The following is a 24649-nucleotide window of genomic DNA, read 5'->3' as shown; positions in this document are numbered from 1 at the left end:
CCTGTGGATAAGAAGAGTCTATATAGAGAGACAAGGTTGCCTCAAGAGGACTCTGATGTATGGCCCTGCTGTAAGACGAAGTTTGAGGACAAGAAGATGTCGCAAATGCCCTTTATGTTAAGGGCATATTAACATAAACCAAAGGCCCTTTTCAGGGCCAGCCATATTTCTCGAAAAGAGATAGTCTTTGAATTGCCTACCCCTTTTTTTATTTTTTTAAAATTTAAAAAAAAAATCCCATGTTAATTTCCTTTGTCGCTATATGTTCCCACGATTTTTCTCCATGTTCAAATCCCCTTGTCGCTCAACAGTCCCACGATTTTTCTCCATGTTAAATTTCCCTTGTCGCTATATGTTCCCACGATTTTTCTCCATGTTAAATTTCCCTTGTCGCTATATGTTCCCACGATTTTTCTCCATGTTAAATTTCCATTGTCGCTATATGTTCCCAAGGGGTCCTGTAATGCTAATTTTCATTGTCGCTATCCTATCCCACATAACTACTAACAGCAGTTTGAACCATTTTACAATTTTGGTACATGTCTATTATATGTGGAAAAATTTAAGAGTAAAGTCCAATTGTTATAGCTGTGTAATTATTTTTCACGGAAGAATTTTTTATCTGCTTTAAAATCTTGAGAGAACTCATTCACCGTCATATCAGTGAGGCCGTGTGATCAACTGTAGCTGCCATTTCTCATACTCGAAATTTACAAGTTTTTCGTCTGCGTCTACATCACTGAGTCATCAGAATTTGATAATTTATAAAAACTAATTGCTGCCTACATCAATATCAGAGCCTTTACCTAAGTTATTGAATCTTTCATAGTTGTGATTCTAATCATGAAATGAAATCCGCGACTGCCATTTTGGAGAGTGGAGATTACGACCCAGTTACTTTAAATAGCAGATATCAACCAGTGCATAAACAGTGACCACGTGATCTGACATAATTGTCATTCGCAGAAATGAATGTAGTATCTAATAGGGGGTTTTTCCCCGAAGGTGGCGCTATGAAAACCAGCTCAAAATGACTGACGTTTACAAACAGCGCTTCCATGCGAATGGAGTAGAGGCGTCAAAAGGTGATTCCATGTGAATGGAGTAGTGGCATCCAAAGACGCTTGCATCAGGTAAAGGGTTAACAAAAGTTTGCAGTTTTTGTTTTGGATAATTTCTCACTTTCTTCTCCACAATCTTCAACTTTATTTCCAGTGCATAGGAAGTACCAAATTTGTAAGCTCTTCGGATGTGAAAGGAATAATATTTTAGAATCTGGATAATAAATGCTTTTAGGAAACTAAACATTTATATCATATGAGTTTTTCATTATTATCCTCCTATGTGTTCATCCATCTGCTTATCATCAGTTCACCATCTCTCCATCAATCACACTTCTCCTTTCGGAGCATAAATCAAAAATGTTCAAGGTATAGCTATATGTAATTTGGTACATACATTAAACTATTGGTCCAAATGTGCTTTTTCGTATTCACAACTCTTCACATTCACTATTTTTAGTTTCATTCCTGTATGTATACTTTAACATGATTGTTCTGAGAGATTTCTGTTTTCAAAGTTAAAAAGAATAAAACATTGTATTGCATCATCCAGTTGATAGACCAATATTTTGGTGACTGACTAGACCTAATGACCTAGTGACATCACTACCATATCCATCATTGTGTAGCCCAGACTAACATTGCAAATGTTTGAAATTAATTGGTCGTGTTACAAAGTGCTAAACGGTTTTGAGTAAAATTTTGGAATATTTTTCTGTTCACTTAGTGTTTTTATTCAAGGTACATATACAATAATTGGAGTTCATTTTCTTGTAAGCAGATGAATGAGGATGCTGACAAGGATGAATTACCTAAAGTTTATTGCATCTACCTAGGATTTTTTGTTTGAAAATTGCATATATATTTTTTTTAATTAATGAGAACTTCCCCTAGCAACCAAGCAGCCATCCTGTTCTTAATTAGTTGGGAAGAGATATTAATTCATTATATTTCATTTTTCACAATTCTTGTCAGGTCTCATTGATATTTTAGTCATTATATAGATACCAGGTAAATAACTCAGTTGTCAAAGGAATTGTAAAAGCTTAGCAGAATGATTGAATTTTTTGCTCATAAGGCTATGACCAATATTTACCTATGCACAACACATCCAACTACAGAGAGCACAGATCCAGACTTACCATTGGCAGCCGATCAAGTCTCATGAATTTATAAATTGAAGTTAAAGCATAAACCATGATTGCCCAGTCTATTTAATAATGGTGGATCAGAGATTATACTGTTCGTAAGTCGAGTTTGCATAATACTGTTCAATATGGTATTGTCAATGGATTTGAAATAGTGCATGCATTCGTGAAAATCACTTCATAGATTATAGCCACCTCTCAAACTTTGTTTTGAATGCTTTTTAGTATTTGAAATGAAGTATGATACGTCTCTCTACATGAATTCATCCTTTCAAAATCAACTTAGTAGCAAGCTGAATGATGATCAAGATGAAGGCATCACAATTTATTAATCTGATTGGATTTATTTAGATGTGTTAGTTTCCTGAGATGTGTGTTCATGAAGGAAAAGGCAAGATGGTTTCATGTTGGAAATGAGGAAAAAAATGGGGATATTTGAGTGTTGGATGTTATGTCATAGGTTTAGTGATGTTGAGCCATGGTTGGTATGTATACATAGGAATTCATACATTATAGGGAACTAACATTTCATCAAGAAAACAAGTACATGAAGTATAGCACTCACATCTTTTGTCAGTTCAACTTGAAGTATTAATGTAGTCATCAGTAAGTTCCTACTTTTAAATATTCCATTCAGCTCTATAATAATAATAATAATAATAATAATAATAATAATAATAATAATATTAATAATAATAATAATAAATTCTATACTTTATGAATGTGACTGTTAGTACAAAAGCTCATCTACCTTGTGGCCCTCAATTATTGACATATGTAAAGGCAATTTTATCAGATGCAGCTGAGGAACAAATACCATACAAAATGGGTATTATGGATTATAGAACATATAAGCTGCAAAACATGGTCTCAGCATGCCAAGTAGCATGTAAAAACTTGTTATTTCACACACAAACACATGCCTAGAGACATTGTATATAATATGTACATACAGAAATAAACAACAAAGCTTGTCATAACTGGTTTTGATGTTATCTGGATTGCAACCATTGCAAACATCTGTGATGAAAGGAAGGCACTGATGTTTCTTTAACATCTTTACATAGACAATTCCAAATGATTGGATCAGGGAAAGCCAAACTATTTTTAAAGAGTTGACTTTTGTGATTCGGAACAAGACAGTTATTAGAGGAATAGAGTAGTATTGAAGCACTAATTTTTGTTCATTTACAGACACTCCATCTAGTTTGGCATAAAACCATTAGAAACTTTAAGCATAAATTTGTTTTTCTTAAACATATTCTTTCATTGATAATCATGATCTAGAAATCATTCATACAGTCATAGATTGAAAAGGTTAATTTTGATGGCTCATTTTTTGAAGTCTTTCAACTTTTTAACATCTGGAGGCATTGCTGCGCATGATGTGCTTTTATGGGGTAGATTATGAAATAGGCAGACGTGACATGTGTTATGACCACATACCTAAAAATAGCCCCATGTAGGCAGTGTCTTAAACCCTAGGGACAAATTTGTTGCATGGTTGCTAAGTTTCAGTAGGTAGAGTTAACAAAAGATGTTCTTGAAACAAAATTGCCTTACAGCTTGGTAGTAAGTGCTATTTTGTACACATTGATATGAGTAGGGTATAGTTCAGCATAAGCATCACAGTGTGTACACTCCAGCTTTAGTCTGTCTGTCTGTAAGCAATATGGGTTTGCACGTCATGTTTGTGGGTAAATTTTATATATGGCAATACGGGCAGATTTGCAAACCTGCCCTATCCAGATGAGGTCAAATATAATTTTTATTAAAAATGATTCTGTGTTGAATGGTTAGGAATTGTTTTGATAGTAAGCAGATATTAGGATTTTTTTAACTTTGGTTGTGAGTTAAGATATTCTTTGAGATCTTTTTGGTAACATTGCTGATATGCTGCAACCATAAAATACTGTTTACACTTTATCAACTTGAACTCGTAAAAGTTTATCTTTGCATAACATTTTTCAGTTCCACATCATTAAAATGGGGTCATGCTTCTAGGGGAAGTGGGTGGAATAGTCGTGTTTGTGAAATTTCATTTCATCATGGTAGTAAAGTGTAGTTGACTTTGCATTGCCATACACAAATACTTCCCCTCCTTACACTTCCCATTTACATTTTGCCAAAAATAGTGAATCTTTACTGACTTTTAGTTATAACACCTATGTTTATAAACAGTAAACAATAGAAACATGCTTTAAAATCAATTATTGTGCTAATTTACTAGGTACTGGTGCCTTGTTTAGTACCTACTAGTGCCTTATATGAACAATGTTACGATTTTACTGGCAACCATACAAATGTGGAACTTCAAGAAGTGAGTGTAATCCCAATTGTTTTAACCCCAAAACCAAATGCTGTATCATTAAAGAAGTTGTTGGGCTACAATTATGATGAGAGTGACACATTTCCTTTGAAAACATATGAAATAAAATTGTTTGCCTTTAAATAGATTATCACAGTATTCATCCATTTTTGAGAATAGTTGCCCATTTTCAAGGCTTATTTTTGAAGGCTGTTTACAAAGTTATGAAGCAGCATCTCAGATTTAGGATATTTGGTGTTTGATATTTTGATACTCTATAGTAAATTTTGTGTAGTTAAATAATATTTGATTTGCAGACATTAGAAAATTCTAGCCCAGAATATGCATTTTTACCACAGTCTACTTATGAATAAACTTCTTTTGCAGTATTTAATATTCTGATTTATGACTGGGTCAGATTTGACATTCCTAATTTCAGCAGCCCCACCCCCATGTCAGTTTTTTTAACTGGTAAACTTACATATGGCAACTTACGATAGATGAGATATACTCTTTTATGTTGATTCACAGTTTAATTCTCTGATGTTTATGTTCATTTTCAGCAGGATGGTCCACCCAAGCCCCGCCAGACTTGGTCTACAGATGAGGGACCTGTACAGCAAGTCCTACAAGATGTGTCTGCCTCATCTCCACCAAAGAAACCTTTTTCCAAAAAGCGGGCATCACCAGCAGGCATCTCATTTGAAGATCCAGCAGAATCAAGTAAGAAACAAGTCTTAGATTGCTTTTAAAAGTATTACCAGGTCAGTAAAAGAAATTTTGTTATGTACCGTCATATATAATTTTGATTTTAGGTCTTTGACCAGCTGTCTAGTTCATAGCTTTTATACCCAATGAAATCACAGAAGATTTGGAGAATTCTGCAGAAAACTGATGCAGAAAATCTTACACTCACTGCAGAATTCAAATTTTTTTAAAATCGCAACATTTAACTTTTTAAGAGCTGCTTTCCTTGATGCAGATTCAGTCTTATGAGGGCTTATCCCTCTCTTTATCACGGAGACCAGCAACACTGGTCCTTACATCCACTCCACTCCAAGCCCATTGAGCCATTCAAGAAGCAAAATCATCCTGACTGACCACAGTCTTGAGATAAAGCTCTTTTAAGTCACACAGCCCTACTTAAACAACAATCCCATTACAAAATTCCCCTTTGGCATTCTGGCCCCAGTAGGAGGAAGTTTGATAGTCCTTCCCCATGTCCTAAGGACAAGAGTGGGCATCCCTAGGGACTTGCCACTACTGCAGAGTGTTTCTGTGCTGGTGGTTCCTGTAGGGGCCAGGCTAAGTCTTTTTCAGAGGCTTTGTCTAGTATAATGGTTGATGTCTGGGTCCATTCTATGATAAAGGTGTATACCATCTTTGGTTTGGGGATATCTCATCTCTAGATGAGTCTTCCATGCTTTGGTTTGATTAAAGAAGTGGTGCACTCCCATCTTTAAAGGAACGCAACAGAGAGGTTGTTCAGACCATTTAAGGTCACTAGGATATCCCAGTTCTCCATTTTCAATGATTGGTTCATAGACAGTGGCCAGCTAAAGTCCCTCAGACTAAAATCTATCTCTCCTTTGGTCCATAGTGACCAAGTTGGGTCTTCTGCTGAACCTAGAGAAGTTTTTATTTGACCTCCAGTTTTGATACCAAAATTTTTTTGTTGTTGCTCAGTCTGACCCCTAGTTTTGACACCAAGGAGATTTTTGACTCTCTTTCTTGTACCCCTAGCGGATGCATCGATATAGGGATGAATGTCCCATAAACAGGATTAATCCATTATGACACAGTAGTAAAGATCCTGTTCTTGTTGGAGGCACTGAGAGTAATGACCATGTTGTTGGCTATTCCTTTTCTCGCTCTGCTAGGGGCCTTGTACTCTGCAATGGACCTGGCTCCCTGTTGGCAGACTGTATTTGCACACTCTGCAGTTTCTCCTTTGGTAAACTGGAAACTGCAAAGGGACCCTCTGCATGCTAAGATTTTTCTTGATGTGTATTTCCACTGTTGTATGATTTTTTGGACATATCAGGGCCAGTTTTTGATTGTAGTCCCCATGCACAACCCAGAACCCGACTCTGGACCTTCCAGGACTGCTCTTTCAGGTTAATAGTATGAGATAAATTTATTCTCCACATCAACAATTTGGAAATGAGGGTAATGTTCTTAGCCCTTACAAGGTACATCAATAAAATCTGTGTTGGCTACATACTGGTCTTCTCGACCAACTCATCGGTGGTAGTGTACCTCAGGAGACAAGGAGGCACACATATTCTTTTCTTTGTGCGCATGCTTGGAACCTCCTTTGCTGGTGGCCTTGGAAGGGATTACCCGCTAAAGTAACCACATTCCGTCTAAAGTTATTTTGGAGAACAGTCTGTAAAGGAAAGGTCCTCATGGAATGGCCTCTATACCAGTCCTGAGCAGATTCCATGTTCCAACTTTGGGGACACCATTGTTGGTTTGAAGGCTAAACAACAAGCTCCTCTTTTTTGTTTCCCCAGTCCCCATCCAGAGGACTTGGGCAGTTATACTTTCAATCTGAAGTTAGATCAGGATCATCCATCTGGTATTTCATAAGTAAATAGCTCCCCATCTCAGTTCATTTTGATAGCTCCTATATAACCACAATGATTGTGGGTCAGCAATTTTCTTGTCCTTCTGGTGGACCATCCCAGAACATTACCCCAGAGGATAAATCTCCTTTTGTAGCACGGGGGTCTCTCCCACACAACAGCCCACAAACTCTCCACCTTTTATCTTGGCTCATCTCAATCAATCTAGCCAGTGGACCAGTTTTCAAACAAGTCACTAAGTTCATTATTCAGTCTAGGAGATGCTGTACATATAAAGGTCTTTGATGCAAAATTGAGATTTCTTTGGGATTAGTGTTGTAGGAAACAAGTCATTTCTAGCTGTCCTTCTGTGACCACAGTACCTGAATTTTGCCTCTTCCCATTTGAAGAGAAACAATCCTTGGTTTCTATAATTAAAGGGATATAGGACTCACAGCTGTATGTGACACTCACAATATTTTTATAGACCTGGCCATTGGGGCACACTCTCATTAAGCACACCTGTTCAGTTATTTTTAACTTACAAGACTCCATCACATTTTCTACTTTGTCTGCAATGTTTTTAGCTAACACCAGCTTGCATTGATTGCTCCACTCTTATTTGAGATCCTCAGTCTCAGTTGTGTCTGCGCTGGGGATGGTCCGGTTATACTTTTATGCCCAGTTAGAGATTTTCGCTTTTATGTGGTAGCTTCAAAAAGGTATTAAATGTCTTTTCCTCCCCATTAAGGGTTAGGCTGATCTTTCAGCATCCACCAAATGGAGGTGGTTCGTAGATGCTTTCAGGAGAGCACACCAGTTCCTTCCAGAGATGAACCTTTCATTCATGAATGAGCTCATGAGGTGTGAGCACTTTGGGCCTATTTAACTTGTTAGTGCCTGGCGGATGTGGCATTTTACACTTGCAAGCTTTCTCACATACCCACACTGGCTGAATCCGAGACTTGAACACACGCAGACATAGGTGAGATGGCAGTGATCTGTAATGGAGAGCGCCTTAGACCACTCGGCCACTCAGGGCCCCACATTTTACACTACCTTTTTCTCTTTTTATCTGCACCAAAGTGTACACATATTTTCTTTTGATTAATTTTGGCTCAGGCGATGCTCACTTTTTGCCGTATATGTGTTCCTGAGGTTATGGATTAAATCTAAAATTATTGTTAATTGAAAGTAACTGTTCTCATATGACACTTGTAAATTAAGGTCAAATTATTCATCTAAGTTTTTAAGTAATGATTATTTATGCATACCGGTAATTCTCTTTGGCTGACCTGCCAGTTTGCCACCTTTGATTGTACGAGTGGTAATTTCAGGGGTCTAATAGCTCTTAAGGAATATAAATAGTTAACACTAGCTGAATACATTAGGAAAAATTGGAGAAAAAGCAGTTGCAACTAGTTTCATCATTTCCAGTTATTTTAAATACGATTTAAAAGATCTTCAAGCTTCTTAATGTTGAAGACTTTTGATTATTTGAAATTAGGTTGCAGTGGCGTAACCAACGTTACATCAGGAATTGTGCTATAATAAAGGTGATTATAATTGATAAGACCTATATTGATCAGGTTGTTGGGATTTATACTTTATCTGGATATTCAAAATAAACAGGGTTTGGAATGAACTGTACTTACCTTGCTTAGGTCTGAGAAGTTTAGAGTAAGGGCATCGTCTTTTTTTAAAGCAAGAAATCACTTCATGATGTATCAGATACTGTAAACGGGTATGAACTTTTTACCAATGAAGGACTTGTATTACATTCACGATGGAATGGAGCATTTATGTCCTCTCACTTGCGTAATGCAATTTATACCAGAAAAAGCCTGAACTGTATGACTAAAGATTACATGGGATCCATTTTCCCAAGCCTTTGCAATTCCACATGGGATGAGTTTACAATGATATTCGAACAAACACCCTTTTCTTGACAATTACATTTGGATTGTGCTTTCCACTGCCCTTCCATTGTTGCTTTGAATTATATCGTGGTAGATAGTAAAGAAGGTGCATTTCATTCTGTATATTTTCTACAGCCTGATTTAGAAACAAATTGATGAATTGGCATGAATATACGCCGATAAAAGGCTACATTAGTCATTTCTCCTTTTTAAGACAGATCATTTTTGGATAGATGAAACATTTGGGTTTATTATGACATTTGTGGTTGGATGAAAGATGATGTATGAGTACTGGAAATTGTATTTGTAACAAGTTTTTCAGAAGTTATTTTCCTGATTGGTTCCCAATAATAATTAATCAATATCCACCCACTGTTGGCTACATTTCAGAGCAATCCACTCGTTGCCAAGGACTTTGCATATCGATAGTATCTGATAAATGGAACTTGAATAAAAAATGTTTGCATTTCTTGTTTTCCATGATAAAATCCAGTTATGCATGACTAGTTTTAGGAGTAGAAAGTACCACTACTTGATGTGGGTCATTAAAAGAACCTGAACAATGTGGACTGATCAATAAATACATTAAATACATGAAATAATAATACTCACTCCATTGATATAATTGTTGTCGCTTTGATAGCTTCACTGAATGGGCCTTTTTGAAAAACTGAACTTTATAAGAGCTTAAAAAAGAGTGACCACCATGGGAGAAGAATAATGATTTCACATTAGCTAGCATGGTTATTTGTAAAAGAAAACATGTGGGAATTAGTTTCCAGGCGTAATGCACTGTATAAACCCCATCTCTTAGTTATAGCCATGTAGTTGTATATGAACTTAAGTTGCCTATATGCACCAAGCAGGTCAGGCTGAATCACTTGGAAGAAATATGATACATTATACTGACTTTCCTGTTTGTTAACTATTTTGTCACTAATTTGGAAATATTGTCACACTGTTTGTCTCTGACTTGGAAATATTGTCACACTGTTTGTCTCTGACTTGGAAATATTGTCACCCTGTTTATCACCGACTTGGAAATATTGTCACCCTGTTTATCACTGACTTGGAAATATTGTCAGCCAGTTTGTCACTGTCTTGGAAATATTGTCACCCTGTTTATCACTGATTTGGAATTATTGTCACCCAGTTTCTCACTGACTTGGAAATATTGTCACCCTCTGTGTCAGTGACTTGGAAATATTGCTGTTTGTACAAGTGATGCTTTTGCAGCAGATCATTGAAAAATAAATGTGAAAGTATATTTTTTCCACTTCATTCATTTAACTATAATTACAGACTTGGTATTTTACTGTTGTAGATTACCAATACAGAATAATGCTGTATTTTTGTTGTTTGTGGGGGAACTAATTGTCTTGGATTTTGTGGTTGATACCATGAATTTAAGACCCAATAAAAAAAATGTAATTGTCATGAAAGAAGCATATCCGCAAATGTAAGTACACCTCTCCCATCGATAACTCATGTACAGCGGGGTCCACAAACATTGACTGCACTATAAGAGAGGGTGTGAGTTACTGAGGGACCTCCAAAAATGTAACAAATCCGCTTAAACATCAAGAAAACCATGTGGGGTGGGGTGGAGTTAGGGGACTGTGCTGTTTAATGACTGAATCATTGTTTTACAATCACGTCAATAATAATTGTTAATAACGCACTTTTTCTAATGAAGTTGTTCATTATTCTGTATAAATAATATTTATTTTCAAAATGTCCAACATGTGAAAGATCGTTCCAACTGTTTGAACAACCATCACGTGTACATGAAAACATCTGAGTATTACGTCACTGCTTTTTGTTTTGTTGATAAATCTGGTTTCCAGAGTGGTATTTAAAAGTATCCTGCCAAATCGGGAATCTATTAGCAGGAAACTAGACTGACTGTTGATACACCACCAAACAAGATTATTTTTTTTTAAACAAAACAAGTGACAGTTATTACGCGAGACAATTGTCTATGTCAAAACTCAATTTCTGATTTGTTCAGTTTGTAAATTATTGATGTCGTGATTTCATTGGAAGTAACAGTGAAACTTGTTATCATCCTTTCGGATATCTCTTAGTGCCATTTCAGGAGTTCTCTGAAACTCGCTTGCCCACTGTCGTCTGTATCTGTAAAACCAAGCCCTTTATTTTACGAAGTATTGTTTTAGCTTGGTTGCTTTACTATCTTTGATCACATTTATGAATGAGTTGGTTAATTTAAGGTAGTTTATGTTACATACACAATAATATTTTTAACAGTGTTTGATTGAGCCATAACATGAGTTCACCTGACATATGACCAGGGCTGCAAGATTTTAAGTTTGCAGGATTTGCATGCCTTTTAACTTTTCTTTTAATCCACCTCCTTTATTTGATTCAAAAGACATAATTAACGTGATAATACAAAGGAGGCCAGCTTTTAATTCAGTGCAACACTACAACAAATACTTATGCAAATCAGTTATCAAAACACAGTTGGCACTTAATTAGGTTCTCAGAGAAACGCTTGCGGACATAGCTGTTACAGTAGATTGACACATTTTATGTTTAAATACACATTGCATTGATGATGATTACACTTAAGAGGAACTAAAAGATAGAATTAAAACACAAATTTCACTTAACAAAAATTATGTAATTGGTATTTAAGTATTAATGTACTGCCTACACTAGGTGTAAGTGATATTTTCATTGATCTCAATTTCCTTGAGTATTTTTAATTGTACAGAATACATTTATGATTTACTAAGAAAGTTGTCTGGAAAGAAAATGTAACTACTTCGATGACTTCTTATCAAAAGTTGATAATTTCACAATGTTGATTAAAATTGTGAGGTCCTATCTACCATTTTCGACTATAAAAAGAGCGATATATCATTGTTTCAGTTACCAATTTTGATTGTGACTTTCTTCAAGTTTTAAGAAATAGGGATCATTTTTTTTGTATTTACTGGTTTAAAAAAATGGGATCCACATCTGACCCGTGTTATAAGCAGGTTCTTGAGTTATCTATTAACTAGGGAGTGTTGTACTAACAAAACCCATGAAAATATATGAATTCACAGTACAGTATGTAGATGATTGTTTTTCTCTAAAAAATGGAATTCATTACTCACAATTACAGCATGGGCTGTTTCTCTGTCTTCTGATTTATGTCTTCCTAAACATCCATTTTCAGGTTTTATTTGTGTTAATCTAAAGGCCAACTTTTGGCTGTGTGTGATGCATTTAAAACATTTACATATATGCTAGATTGACCAATAGTTGATGATTTTACAAGCAGGTTGTTTAGTCTGCAGGGACTTGAACAGTTGTTTACAATTTACTTATACACGCGTGCACACACACACACACACGCATGCGCACACACACACACACACACACACGGGAAGACACTTCTCTGCCTTCTCGCATAACCTATTGAAGAATCAACACTGCTATTTTAAGCTGCAGTTGGTCAACTGAAAATCAGATTATCAGTAGGTGCAGTGCATCATTTTCAGTTGACCAGTGAGAGGACAGTAATCCATTCAGTGCATATTAAGCAGGCATGACCATGAACATCTTGACCGGTAGCATGGGAAAATGGTCTGGCATTCCTTAAAGGTGTGCTGGTAAGTAAAACCTTGCAGGCATAAAAAGTCGAATGGCAGAGCTAAACATTGGTACCAATTTATTATGCTATGTGAAGTGTAGTTTGAAATAGGATTGATTCTTAAATAGGTTGTGCAAGAAGGCAGAGAAGTGTTCTCCCTTTATATTATTATGCATATAGGTAAATTATAAGGAACTTGACAGCCCCTGTGGTTTCAACTATCTCAGCATGTCAATATCTTCCACTAAATATTCTGTTGGTTTCTCTTTTGTTCGTATATGTGTATTCATTAATCAGTTATAAACTTGAAATAGTGATATACATGTATGTAATTATTTAAGTTTTTAGTGAAATATTAGTGTGCTATATCAACCCAGAGAAGACATCTTTCTGTTCTTGTCTAAATATTGTGTAAATGTATAGTATATTGTATGCCCCTGAGGACCTCATGGGAGATCAGTTAATAGTTAGATAAAATTAGTTTTACCCTTAGATAATAATTTATTATTTTTATTATTATTATTATTATTATTATTATTATTATTATTATATCATGTACATCACCTTTGCCTGAACTAGTGTCCATTGTTTATATATGCATCACTTGCATCTGCTGCATCATGTGTTGTGCAGTTTGCAGACAGTCTTAACAACTTTACACTGTACCTTTTTTTGCATGCATGAATGATTTTTAATATTTGAAGGATTTGTTGAAAGTTGTTCATAGGGACAGTCCTCGTCAAGTAACTGTAGAGGTCCATCTAGAAATCAAGTATAAAAACTTTCATCTCTCTCTCAACTATACCATCAAGGTTGGATCAGATTTGAAAGGAATGCTCCCTAGGACAGTTGGGACTAAAATGGTGGATCATTCCAAGAAACTATTTCGTTTCTGTGACTAATGTCTTGCTATCAGATCTGTTTTCAGTTTACTCTTTTTTGAAATGTTTCAGCATACTTGAGGCTGATTAACAGTTAGTTTTGCAGTTTGGTCCATATCAGTAAAAAATTTTGAAATCACTTTTCTAGGCCGTTTGCTGTTTTGTCTTGTGTGTCCTACACATCAGGTAGACCTTATTATGACACCATGCTTGGAGACAATGAAATGACACTGTGATATTAGTAGGACCAGTTTTATCATATTTTGATAACACCTCCACATTCCTCCAGGCAGTGCCTTCTACTTCATTATATTTTGATCCTCTCTGAAGATGAAATGGGCATATATATGCTCAAGCTTAACCAAATTGGCATTACATTATAAGTACAAATTTCAAAAGACTGTTTCATGTGACAGATGAATGTGTTTTTGATCAGCAGTAACCATCATTGAGCTTAATATCCAGACCCTTGAACTATCTTGACACCATTTTTTCAAAAAGATTTAATTTTCAGTATTTTGGGGGGTAAAAGTTTCTGACACTGAGTACCTTGTTTTAGGCTGCTAGAAACTTAAAGTTGAAAATTTCATAAAGGAATGTTTTAACGTAAAAAAAAAATAAGTGATTTAGTAAATGACCTTCAAAGACTTTGAAACTACCATATATACTTGCGTATAAGCCCGTTCGCGTATAAGCCGACCCCCCCCCCAAAAAAAAAACTGAATTGGTAAAACTGTTATAAAGTGCATGACCCGCGTATAAGCCAACCCATAATTTCTAGACTGCTGGTGCATCACAAGACGCACAAAGTGAGTTCTGAATACGTTTATTTAGGCAAATCACATTATTAAATAAAATGAAAGAAAGAAAGCTAATTTATATGTTGAAATAAAAACAATTCAGAAGTGTTAAGTCTTAATGGAAATTTAATTAATCTTCATTCTAAAATCATGAATTATAAAAGTTCTATCACTTTTAGAATCCTTCAAATCTGGCTCTGTATTAGACTCGCCAAACAGTTCATGAAACTCGGCTTCTGTTACGGGCGTGCTTTCATCATGTATGTCGTCACTGTCATCATGGTCATCCGATAGTGTGTCATTCTCCTTCTCACTCTCGTCATTGTCGGATTGAAATATAGCATCATCCTCTGTTCCATCCATTGCATTGCTGATACAGCACTTCCTGAATGATTTTGCAATCATTTCCGATGGAATTGAGTCCCACACTTCTTTTCCCCACTTGGCGAACAAATCGATGTCCAGCCTCATTAAATTCCCGCCTTTTGTCATTTTCACAGCCCCTGAACAAACCCATTCTGCACACAACTTTCGTAACTTGTCCTTAAAAGGTTTGTTAAGGCAGACATCAAGAGGTTGTACCATTGACTTTAAACCTCCTGGTATCACAGCCAGTGTTGTTTTCATTTTCTTTGTGGCCTTTTTTACTTCATCGGTCTTGTGTGCACAAAACATATCCCATACAAGCATTGAAGGTTTCCAAAGAATTGCACCTGGTCTCTTGTTCCATACTTTCTCCAACCATTCAATTGAATTGTTCCACTTTCGTCCATCCATCCTTTTTGCTATGCACGAACGATGACACCAGCAGGAAATTTCATGCTTTTCAGCAGCGTCTTCCTTTTAAAAATGATGACAGGAGGCAGCTTTGATCCATCAGCTAAACAGGCCAATACAACCGTGAAATGCGTTTTTTCATGGCCGGTCGTTTTTATCAGAATAGTTTTCTCACCAGCAGCATTGACTGTGTTATTGCTTGGTAAGTCAAAGGTCATAGGCATCTCATCCATATTTCCAGTTTGTGATAGTTCAAATGATCACTCGTTTCTGCATTTTATGATGAACTGCTGAAATGATTAAATTTTTTCTTCAAGTCTTTTGGTAGCTTTTGTGCTATCTTCGTTCGCTGCCTGAGGCAGAAACCATTCCAGTTCATAAAACGAGAACACCAGCTGGCTGATGCAACAAATTTTCAATCTGCCAACTTATATTTATCATTTTTCGCCATCTGCATAGCACGTAGACGAATTGCAGTTTGTGTGACAATGTATCCATTTTGTCGACGTTCACTTACAAAATCACTGAGTTCTTTCTCCAATTCAGGGAAAGAGGCAATCCTAGTCCGATGAGCCTTCTTGGATTTTGGCATTTCTTCTAATGCTGCTTTGCTTTTCTGCCATTCCCGTACTTGCTTCTCATTCACAAAAAATTTGCGTGCTGCAGCACAGTTGTTATTTGCTGCTGCATATTCAATAACTTTAAGTTTGAATGCTGCATCATAAGCAGAACGCTTTCTTTTACTTCCAACACTATTCATTTTATCTGATTGAATTGAACATAAACTTCTAGAGAGATTAAACTGAAATAATTTCTTATAGTGGTAGTATACTATTTATATACCTTATCCTGTAATTATTTCCATGTGTGGTTGGTTATCAATTTGTATTTGATAATTATTTATCATTGTTGTTTATTTGTGTTTTTTTTAAACTACAGGTAGTGTGATTCAGTTGATCAAAATATGATTGGTTTCAGCGTGGACATTATTCAAGTATTGTGACAGTTTATAACTTTGAGCAGAAACCATGTGCACTACCATATCTCATTAAACAATATATCTGAGAGTCGGCATGTATTAGTAAAGTCATTGACATTGTGCAACAAAACAAACCTATTATCCCCGAGGCATTTACCACAGATTAAGCATATGGTAGCTATTGTACACCACTCTACCGCTAACAAACCACTTTGCTTTACAAACAACTAAACAACAGTAGTATATAAACTGTGGCTGCCGATTACTTCTAAAACACCTGTCAAAGAGATCCCACAAATTATATTGTTTTACAATTATTCACGCTGACTCGTATATTGCCCTGTTATTTACCCTTCCTAAGCATGCGCACAACAAACCCCTATGGAGCCTCTCACAATTGTTCCTTTAAGTCCATCGTACATGTATTTCTACTCTCGATCAAAATGTTTGTCGTATATACCTTCAGTATCGTAATTCTTTTATTTTTTTTACGTAGATTCTTTTCATATTTACACTGAAATAAGCTAGCATGCATTTGTACGATACTGTAGAGTTTAATGATTACTGTTTAGCTGAGGGTTAAATACTTGACTAAAGATTACTAATATGGCGGTTCTTTTGGAAAATACACGTACCACCGTGGCTCAAATAACACGTATGGCTGCATTTTCTGGTGGATGGACATCTGTCAAATAGATGTCAAGTATGTTAAAACATGTTTTTCATTCATTATCCTACCACTTAAGTTAGAAAAAAATATTTGTTTCACTTCATGACAGCACAAATCTTATGAGCCATGTGGCATCATTAGGCATGTGATCTCATCTTCGGCAATCGACAGAAACAATAAATACTGGAAATCGAGGGAAAAAAGCGTTAAAAATTTCAGACTTGGACCTTGGCCCGCATATATGCCGACCCCCCCTTCTTCCAGGCCTTATTTTTTTCCTAAATTTTTCGGCTTATACTCGAGTATATACGGTACTTTGAATTCCCAAATTATAGCTCAAGTTCCTCTTGTACTCCCAGCCTTTTTAAAATTTGTTCTACTGGCTGAGAGGACAGGTAACAAAATCAACACTTTTTTAAAAATTATCTCCATGAGATATTCTTGCCACACCATCACCTTGTCTAAACAATTGCTGGTCATGAATAGTAAGAAGAGAGGGTCAGAATAATTTTTCTTTCAGTGCATACTACATTAAGACTCGGGCTATATTTCCTTTCCTCTCTAGAGGCCATCAGGACTGATCATACCAAAAAATTAATGCATCATATTATAGACCAGGAGGTTTTAAGGAGTGGTCTCTTGTCCAGGTTCTGTCTGTCTGTTAACACAAGTTTGTTATTGCTACTCCTCCAAAAACTACTTGGAGGATTGCCATGAAACTTTATACTGTATACACATTCATCTGAAGGTTTTGTTGGTCCTAAATTAAAATGGTGATGCTCAGACAGCAAATATGGTCACCACATCAGCTGTCTTGAAAATTTTGTGATCTCTACTCCTCCTGAATTGGATGGTCATGTCAGCATGGGGATTTCATCAAAAGACTTATTACGATGTCTAGTTGGTCCTAAATGAAATTGGTGCTGATAATATGCCCACATTTTTAGCCATCTTGAAATTCTTATGTTTGTTGAACAGAAGGTCATATCAACGTTGGATTTGCACCAGAAAAATTCTTGCAATGTCTAGTCGGCCCTAAATGAAAATGGTGCTGCTTGGGCATCAATAAGGCAATCACAGTGGCCATTTTAAAATTCTAATTTTCACTGTCTCTATAGAATGGATGTCATTTCATCATGTGGTTTTTACTGAAAGACAACTTTTGCTGTTTGGTTAATCCTAGATGAAAATGTTGCTGATATATGGCTACTATGGCTTCCACAACAGCTATCTTGACTTGAAGATCTTTTTATGGATTTTCCTCCTGAACAGAAAGTTATGTTGACATGCTGTTTTCAGCAGAAGACTTGACTTGATGTCTAGTCGGTCCTAAATGAAAATGATTCTGATTGGATGTCCAGTATAGGGGCCATGATCTCCATGTTGAAAATCTTGTTGTCATTACTTAACCTGGTTTTATAATATCATGATGGGGTTTTCTCTAAAAGACTTTTTATGATGTCTAATTGATCCCAAATAAAAATAGTGCAAATCTGAGATACAGTATGGCTGCCATTGCAGCCATCTTGATATTTCCACTCCACCTGAGTGGAAAGTAATACTGGCTTCAGGTTTTTATCGGAAGACTTCTCATGATGTCTTGTAGACTCTAAATTGAAATGTTGTTGCCTAGACACAAGACATACAATATGGCCACCACATTGGTTATGTGGTAAATTGTGTCATGCTACTCAACCAGAATGTCTGGTTTTATTAGTGATGGGTTTCACTAACCAGCTCTTTATGATGTATATTTGGTCATAATAAAAGTGATATGACATCCAATATAGCCATCACGGCAGTCATTTTAAAGTCTTATTTGTGCTGCTTATGATGAATGGAAAGTCATCACCACAGTGTTTTCACTGGAAGACTTTTATGGTGTTTAGTTGGTCTTGGATGAAAGTTGTTCCAATCTGATATCCAGTATGGCTGCCACAGCATCCATCTTAAAAATGTTATCACTACTGATGGAAAGTCATATCAACATTGATTTTTAATCAGAAGACTTCTAATGATGTCTGGTTCATACTGAATGAAAATGGTTCTGACCTGACATGCAGTATTGCCACCATGATAGCGATCTTGAAAATCATGGTACTGCTACTCTTCTAAATGGAAAGTCATATCAGCATGGGGTTTTCTCCAGAATACTAATTATAATATCAAGTTGGTCCTCATTGAAAATGGTGCCCATCTGACATTAGATATGGATGCCACAAGGAACATATTAAAAATCTCGTAAGAAATAAAATTTGAAATTTTTTTATTGGATGGTCATATCAATATGAGATTTCCAACAAAAGTCTTCTATGGTGTCTAATTTGCCCTAAGTGAAAATGATCCTGATCTTACATCCAGTATGGCAGCCACAGTGGCTAATTTAAATATGTCTAGAGAGGAATATAAGAAATGGTTTCAGCACTCAGCTGCTAAAATGAAGAAATGGACTTCTCTTGAACTTGTGATTTTTTTTGGGGTAAGTAGAGCATCAGACCCTTTGAGGGACTCATGTTTTCAAAAGATGGTGAACTCCTTACATAATTTTAGGTTCTAGAATAGATCCTGCATCAGGTAAGCATTCTTTATTTGAATGAAAGTATATTATGTAATTTTGTTTACCTGGTCCAGTTCCAGTGGGCATGGAATGTGCAATGCACATTAGTACACAAAAAAGACATTCATTATCCAGACAAACGATAATTTTCATTTGCACACAAATTATCCAGACAGCAAGAAAAGTAATTATTTTATAATGCCCCACAAATCTCTGATGAATAACAGTAACTAAAAAAACAATTGTTTTCATAATTAACAATTCAAAAATAACAATTGACTGCAAACATTGTACAAGGTCAGATAGCAAGAAGATTCACTCTGGTTGAAAGTAACAGTTGATCTAAGCATGTAAAAAAACATCGATTGTGACTTGAAACTTGCATGAGCTTTCTGCACGAGTATTCAAAACATCCATTTTGCTTTCCTGTTAATTGAATTTAGGCTAGCTGTCTGTATTCTGGAAACACACGTTGATCATGATTCTTTGATACAAATGGGTTTTTTTTCCATTAGAAATTTATAATTGTTGGATTGACACAGTTCTTTCAGGGTACAAAAACCTAAGTTTTGTTTTTAGACTTAAAGATATTTTCATGATTGACTCAAGAAGCAGACATGATTAAATCATAGCTAGAATGCACTGATAGTGGATGCCATCTTGTGAAGTGACAAATAAACCTAATTCTTTTGTCTAGTCTCCATTCTTGAGTGAAATGTATACTTTGGCTAAACTTAATTTGGTGCAGATAAGAAACATCCTAAGTTTAAGATTACATATCATTTTTGTCCAGGAGATCATTTGTTAAAGATAATAAAGTGTTTATTATAATAGAAAATGAATTGATTCAAAACAATTTTTTGTTGCTCTTCCAAGGTAAGTCAGGATTATTCAGCATCCCTTGGCACAAATTTGTTAGAAAAATTGGGACTTAGCTCCATGTTGGGGCCCCAAGTGGTCTAAAGCGCTCTCCGTTACGGATCACTGCCATCTCACCTCTATCTGTGTGGGTTCAAATCTCAAATTCAGCCAATGTGGGTATGTGAGAAAGCATGCCAGTAGCTTCTTGTGGGTTGGTGGTTCTTTCCAGGGTTTTCCCGGGTTCTTCCTCCACCATTAATACTGGCTGCCATATATAGCCTGAAAAATGGCGTTAATCCCTACAACAACAACAAGAAGCTCCATGTTGCATGAAAAATGAATCATTGCTGTATAAAAACAATAATTATGACCTTTAAGTTGTAGGTGATCTGTTTAGATGAATACTGTCTGTCCAAGTTGAGCCATATCATCTTCAATAGCAGATTAGTGACACTCCCAGAGAATATTTATCCTGATAAAGCAGAATACTTTTACACATGGGATCGTTTCTGTTTCAGCCACATATAAGCAGATCCACTTAAGCAAGTTGAAGAAGCAAACATCTGGACCATCAAAAACAAGCAGCTTCCGAACTGACTTTGTAGGAACGTTTGGAACAGAGCGTGGTATGTACAATGTGTTTTTTTTTACCCTAATAAAATTGGATTTTATAATTGCAAGTACGTGTATGTAGAATGCATTGAAATGCAGTTCGATACACAGCTTGAAGCATGGCTAAAGAACCTGAATGTTCTATAAATGGAATTTTGGCTCCAGTTTATGACAGGAAATTGTTTCCACTTGCAACATTGTAGTAAAATAATAGTTGGACCAGTGAAGCCAGATTAACAAGATTAGACTGTGCTCAAAATCGGAGTATTATTATGAAAAGCACAAATTTAGGCATTTTTATGTGTTCATCTGTTTGAAATATGGACTCAAGACACTAAAGAAATCTATTAAGTCGTTAAAATAGTACCAGTGGGTCTATTCTAGAACCAGAAAGTTGGGGGTGGGGAATTTCCCCCTCCATATGAAAAAAAGAGCAATTTTCAAAATATAGGAGGGATTTAATGAAGTCTTTAAGGTATGGATTGAAAATAGTATGAGCTATTTTGAATCAGACAGCCAGTTTTTCAGTGCGATTTTTGAGAAATAAGTGTGGATCTTGCAGTTGCATATCCTATTTGACACTGCAGTTAATTTAGTATGAATTAAGAATTTACTAAATGACCAGTGCATATTGTGTATACTCTTGGCAGGGGAACCATGTGAATATAAGGCCTGATCTATCACAGTGTACCATGATTTTTTGTGTATGATTCACTCAGTCCAACTGTGGGAAAGACATTGGATTAGATCAGCATTTGCGTAATGTGCTGTCAGACCAAAATCACTAATGCTTATTGAGTCTACACTTTCAAGCAGACGGTTTTGAGATCATTAGCTGCTGGGTATTCCATGTTTGTATTTGGTGCACATGTCAATACAGTAACTTGAATACAATTCAGATCCAATTTTGTTTTTGGGGGAACCATGGTAGCTCAGTTGTTTGATTTGTTGGTCTTGTAATCCAAGGTTGTGGTATTACCACTTGCTGTTCGTGAGAAGCTCAAGGTGTGCCTATCAGTGCTTATGTTTGTTAAGATTTCTTTGAATAAAATAAAAGTATAAAATTGCAAAAGTGAATCAACTTTTTGTGAATATACATGCATTGAATGTACAAGGTGTGTGAAATTGATTCTTTTGTTGTCAAAATATATGATCAAAATAAAATTACTAATTCTTCAAATCACTCTTGACATCTAAGTCTTTCAGTAGGTGGTCTTCATTCATTGAGTGTTCAAATGTAAATCAGTAATGTCAACCAGCCCCCTTTGTCATGGGGTTACTATCAGTATGTCAGCAGAGGTGTGGTGGTGATCTGTAGGTATTTATCCATCTGTTGCAGGGCAAAATTGGAGGGTATTACGTCCCTTCACACCCCATCCCCCAGGCTGCAGAGTATGGGGCATTGAAAATCATGTGAGCTGTAATATACCATATATACATTTTCACTGTACCAATATTTTGGTTGGTGGTCAGCATTAAGAGGCTAGTACTAGAACTTTTCAGCCTGGTGTCAGTATAATGTGACTTGGCAGGACATGATGCTACATGTCTGCAGCATGATGCCCCAGTGCTAGACATTACTATAAATGGCCACTTTTCAGACATCATAGAGATATGACTAAAATCGTTAAAACTACATTAAAAATCCAAAACACACACACTTACATGATAAAATGGTGATTTCCATCAGTAAGGAATATTTTACCAACATTTTAATATATACCTGGTACATGTATGAATTTTTAGGACCCAGAGTTATTCTGAAATTAAGCAGAGCAGTTGTTTTCTGTTTGAATTTAACATAATTTCTCTAGTCCATAAATTATTTTCTTGTTTGTTGAGTCAGTATGTTTGTGTTTACTGTCCTTCTCTGATCTAGCACTGATACAGGCATCCCAATCAAAAATTGCCAGCCATTATATCAATAGGGTAGCTAGTAAATAGTTGGTTTCAGTGTCAGCACTTCCTATTTTCATCAACAAGCTCTCCAATGTTTCTTTTTACAGGATGTCCGCTATAGTGTAAGCTTAATCATCCCACTTTTGTTACAGTATTTAGATGACAACTTGCACATTTAATTTGGGGTGGTGGTGCAGTTTTCTTTTGGGCCAAAATATCTTTTTATCTTTTATCTCAAGATAATTAATTTTTAACAGATAATGGATATAATATGGTGCTGTTTTGCTGTGAAGTAGAGCAAGATATTTTGTTCCAGTTATTTGGGATCTGGAAATATGTACTTAAAAAATTAAGCTCTGGAAAATTAAATTGTAGGACCCAAATAGGATCACAGATGTTCAGAAATACCACAGTATAACATTTTTCATGGTGCTAACTTTACTGGCAGTGGTCTACCCTGATCTGTACTACACATGATTTTTTGCATGTTGTACATGTACAAGCAAATATGGGTATGCTACCAGCAGGCAATTAAACTGTATTATGACACATGCTACCATCGCCATTATAATCACTGAAAGTGCTAAAGTGTGAAAATAATTGTAGGTCTTTTAGGTGATTCTGAAATATAAACATCTGATTCAAGCAAGTGAGGATCTTAAGTTGTGGTACTGTTTACTTTCATAATGCTTTGACATGCATGTAATATAGACACTATCTTGTTGACATTGTGTTCAGGTTTGGTTATCCACAACAGGCTTCAAATTAGGATTTCCAGACTTTACATACTGAGACCAATGCCATGTTGGCAAACTCTGGCCCAAAATAGTGAACTGCAGTATAAAATGTTAATAAAGAAAAGAAAGGGTGTCTTTTATAAATAAATTCAAAATGTTTTAATGGTGTTATTTCTTTGACCTCATTTGTCTGAATTTTACAATTGCATTTAGGATGCACAGTGGTGAAAATTCCATTAAAATTGAAAATTAAATGCAAAATACAGGCATAATCATAAATCCAGTACAATTTATTTCCAAGAAATGTGGAAATGGCTTGTTGTGCTCCTTTTCATTGTTGCTATTTCATTTGGTTGAACAGCAGTGATAGACCTGGATTGTCACATTTGGTTGAGTTACCAGTTAAGTTTCTTTAATGGAACAGATGTGTTATCACATTCTGTAGAACTAGATTGGACATGTTTGCTTCATTGCCAAAATTATACCTGTGATTCAGCAGACTTTGGCATTCCTTGGGTAATATCACTCACCTGTCAAATGAGTTTGAAAAATGCAGGTACTAGGTTTGGCCTGGATTTACTTGGATATTAGAAAGAGATCAAAGTTAGTATAGTATAAATAAAGCAACTCTCAAGTTCTCTAACAGTGTCATTATGCGCTGACAACTATGAGATGTTCTTGAAAATTTTGCCTCCAAATTTCCTGTTGATGCTGTCAGAACAGAAATCAACAATACTCAGTAGTTATGGCCTTGACACCCCACAATTGGCATCATATGTATAAGGGTTGACTAGCGTCATGTAACGTGCCTGTAGCAATATCTATTCCATTGAAACTGTTAGTGAATTTGAATGATATTAATGCCAACACATCATACATTTATTCAGCTGTATGTCGACTTAGAGTTATATTTTTTAAGATAAAGTCAGTATTGGATGTGTTGTTGGATGTGTTGGAGGTTTGTGTAGTTTTTGTTGCATGAAAGTGCTGTTTCAGAACATAACGATGGACATACGAGTGAGTGATTGTTTGCATGGCAGAAATACAGCCTGGTTTCCATTTTTTACTGGCAAGTGTGAAACTGGAATGGAATTTCATTTTCATATTTTAACACAAATTTGATGCAGTTTTGGAATTGCAAAAGAAATGAAAGCCAATAAAAGTACTCCCTAGAAGGCATAGTGATGTTTGAAACATTGTGAGAGTCACATGAAACAGCTGATGCATCTTTTGAATGCATCCTTTGGCATTTATCTTGACACGAGAACT

The 24649-nt window shown here is 35.9% G+C and overlaps 1 protein-coding gene across 4 annotated transcripts in view; it reads left to right on the top strand.

Annotated features, from left to right (window-relative positions):
* Nucleotides 1-24649, top strand: part of LOC149805329 (TOG array regulator of axonemal microtubules protein 1-like) — a 189395-nt gene that overhangs the window by 48693 nt on the left and 116053 nt on the right. For 3 of the 4 annotated variants that reach the window (XM_089949254.1, XM_089949255.1, XM_089949252.1), the window contains exons 2-3: nt 5081-5240; nt 20651-20758. In XM_089949254.1, coding sequence (XP_089805380.1) covers nt 5081-5240; nt 20651-20758 — 268 coding nt within the window. The remainder of the gene's footprint in view (nt 1-5080; nt 5241-20650; nt 20759-24649) is intronic. The other variant, XM_089949253.1, reaches the window with a different exon arrangement.

The sequence above is a fragment of the Sinohyriopsis cumingii genome, chromosome 2, assembly GCF_028554795.1.
Source record: "Sinohyriopsis cumingii isolate HCF-2022 chromosome 2, ASM2855479v2, whole genome shotgun sequence".
Classification (NCBI taxonomy): Eukaryota; Metazoa; Mollusca; class Bivalvia; order Unionida; family Unionidae; genus Sinohyriopsis; species Sinohyriopsis cumingii.
Note: the sequence above shows the minus strand (reverse complement) of the source record. Positions and strands in the feature narration are given on the sequence as shown.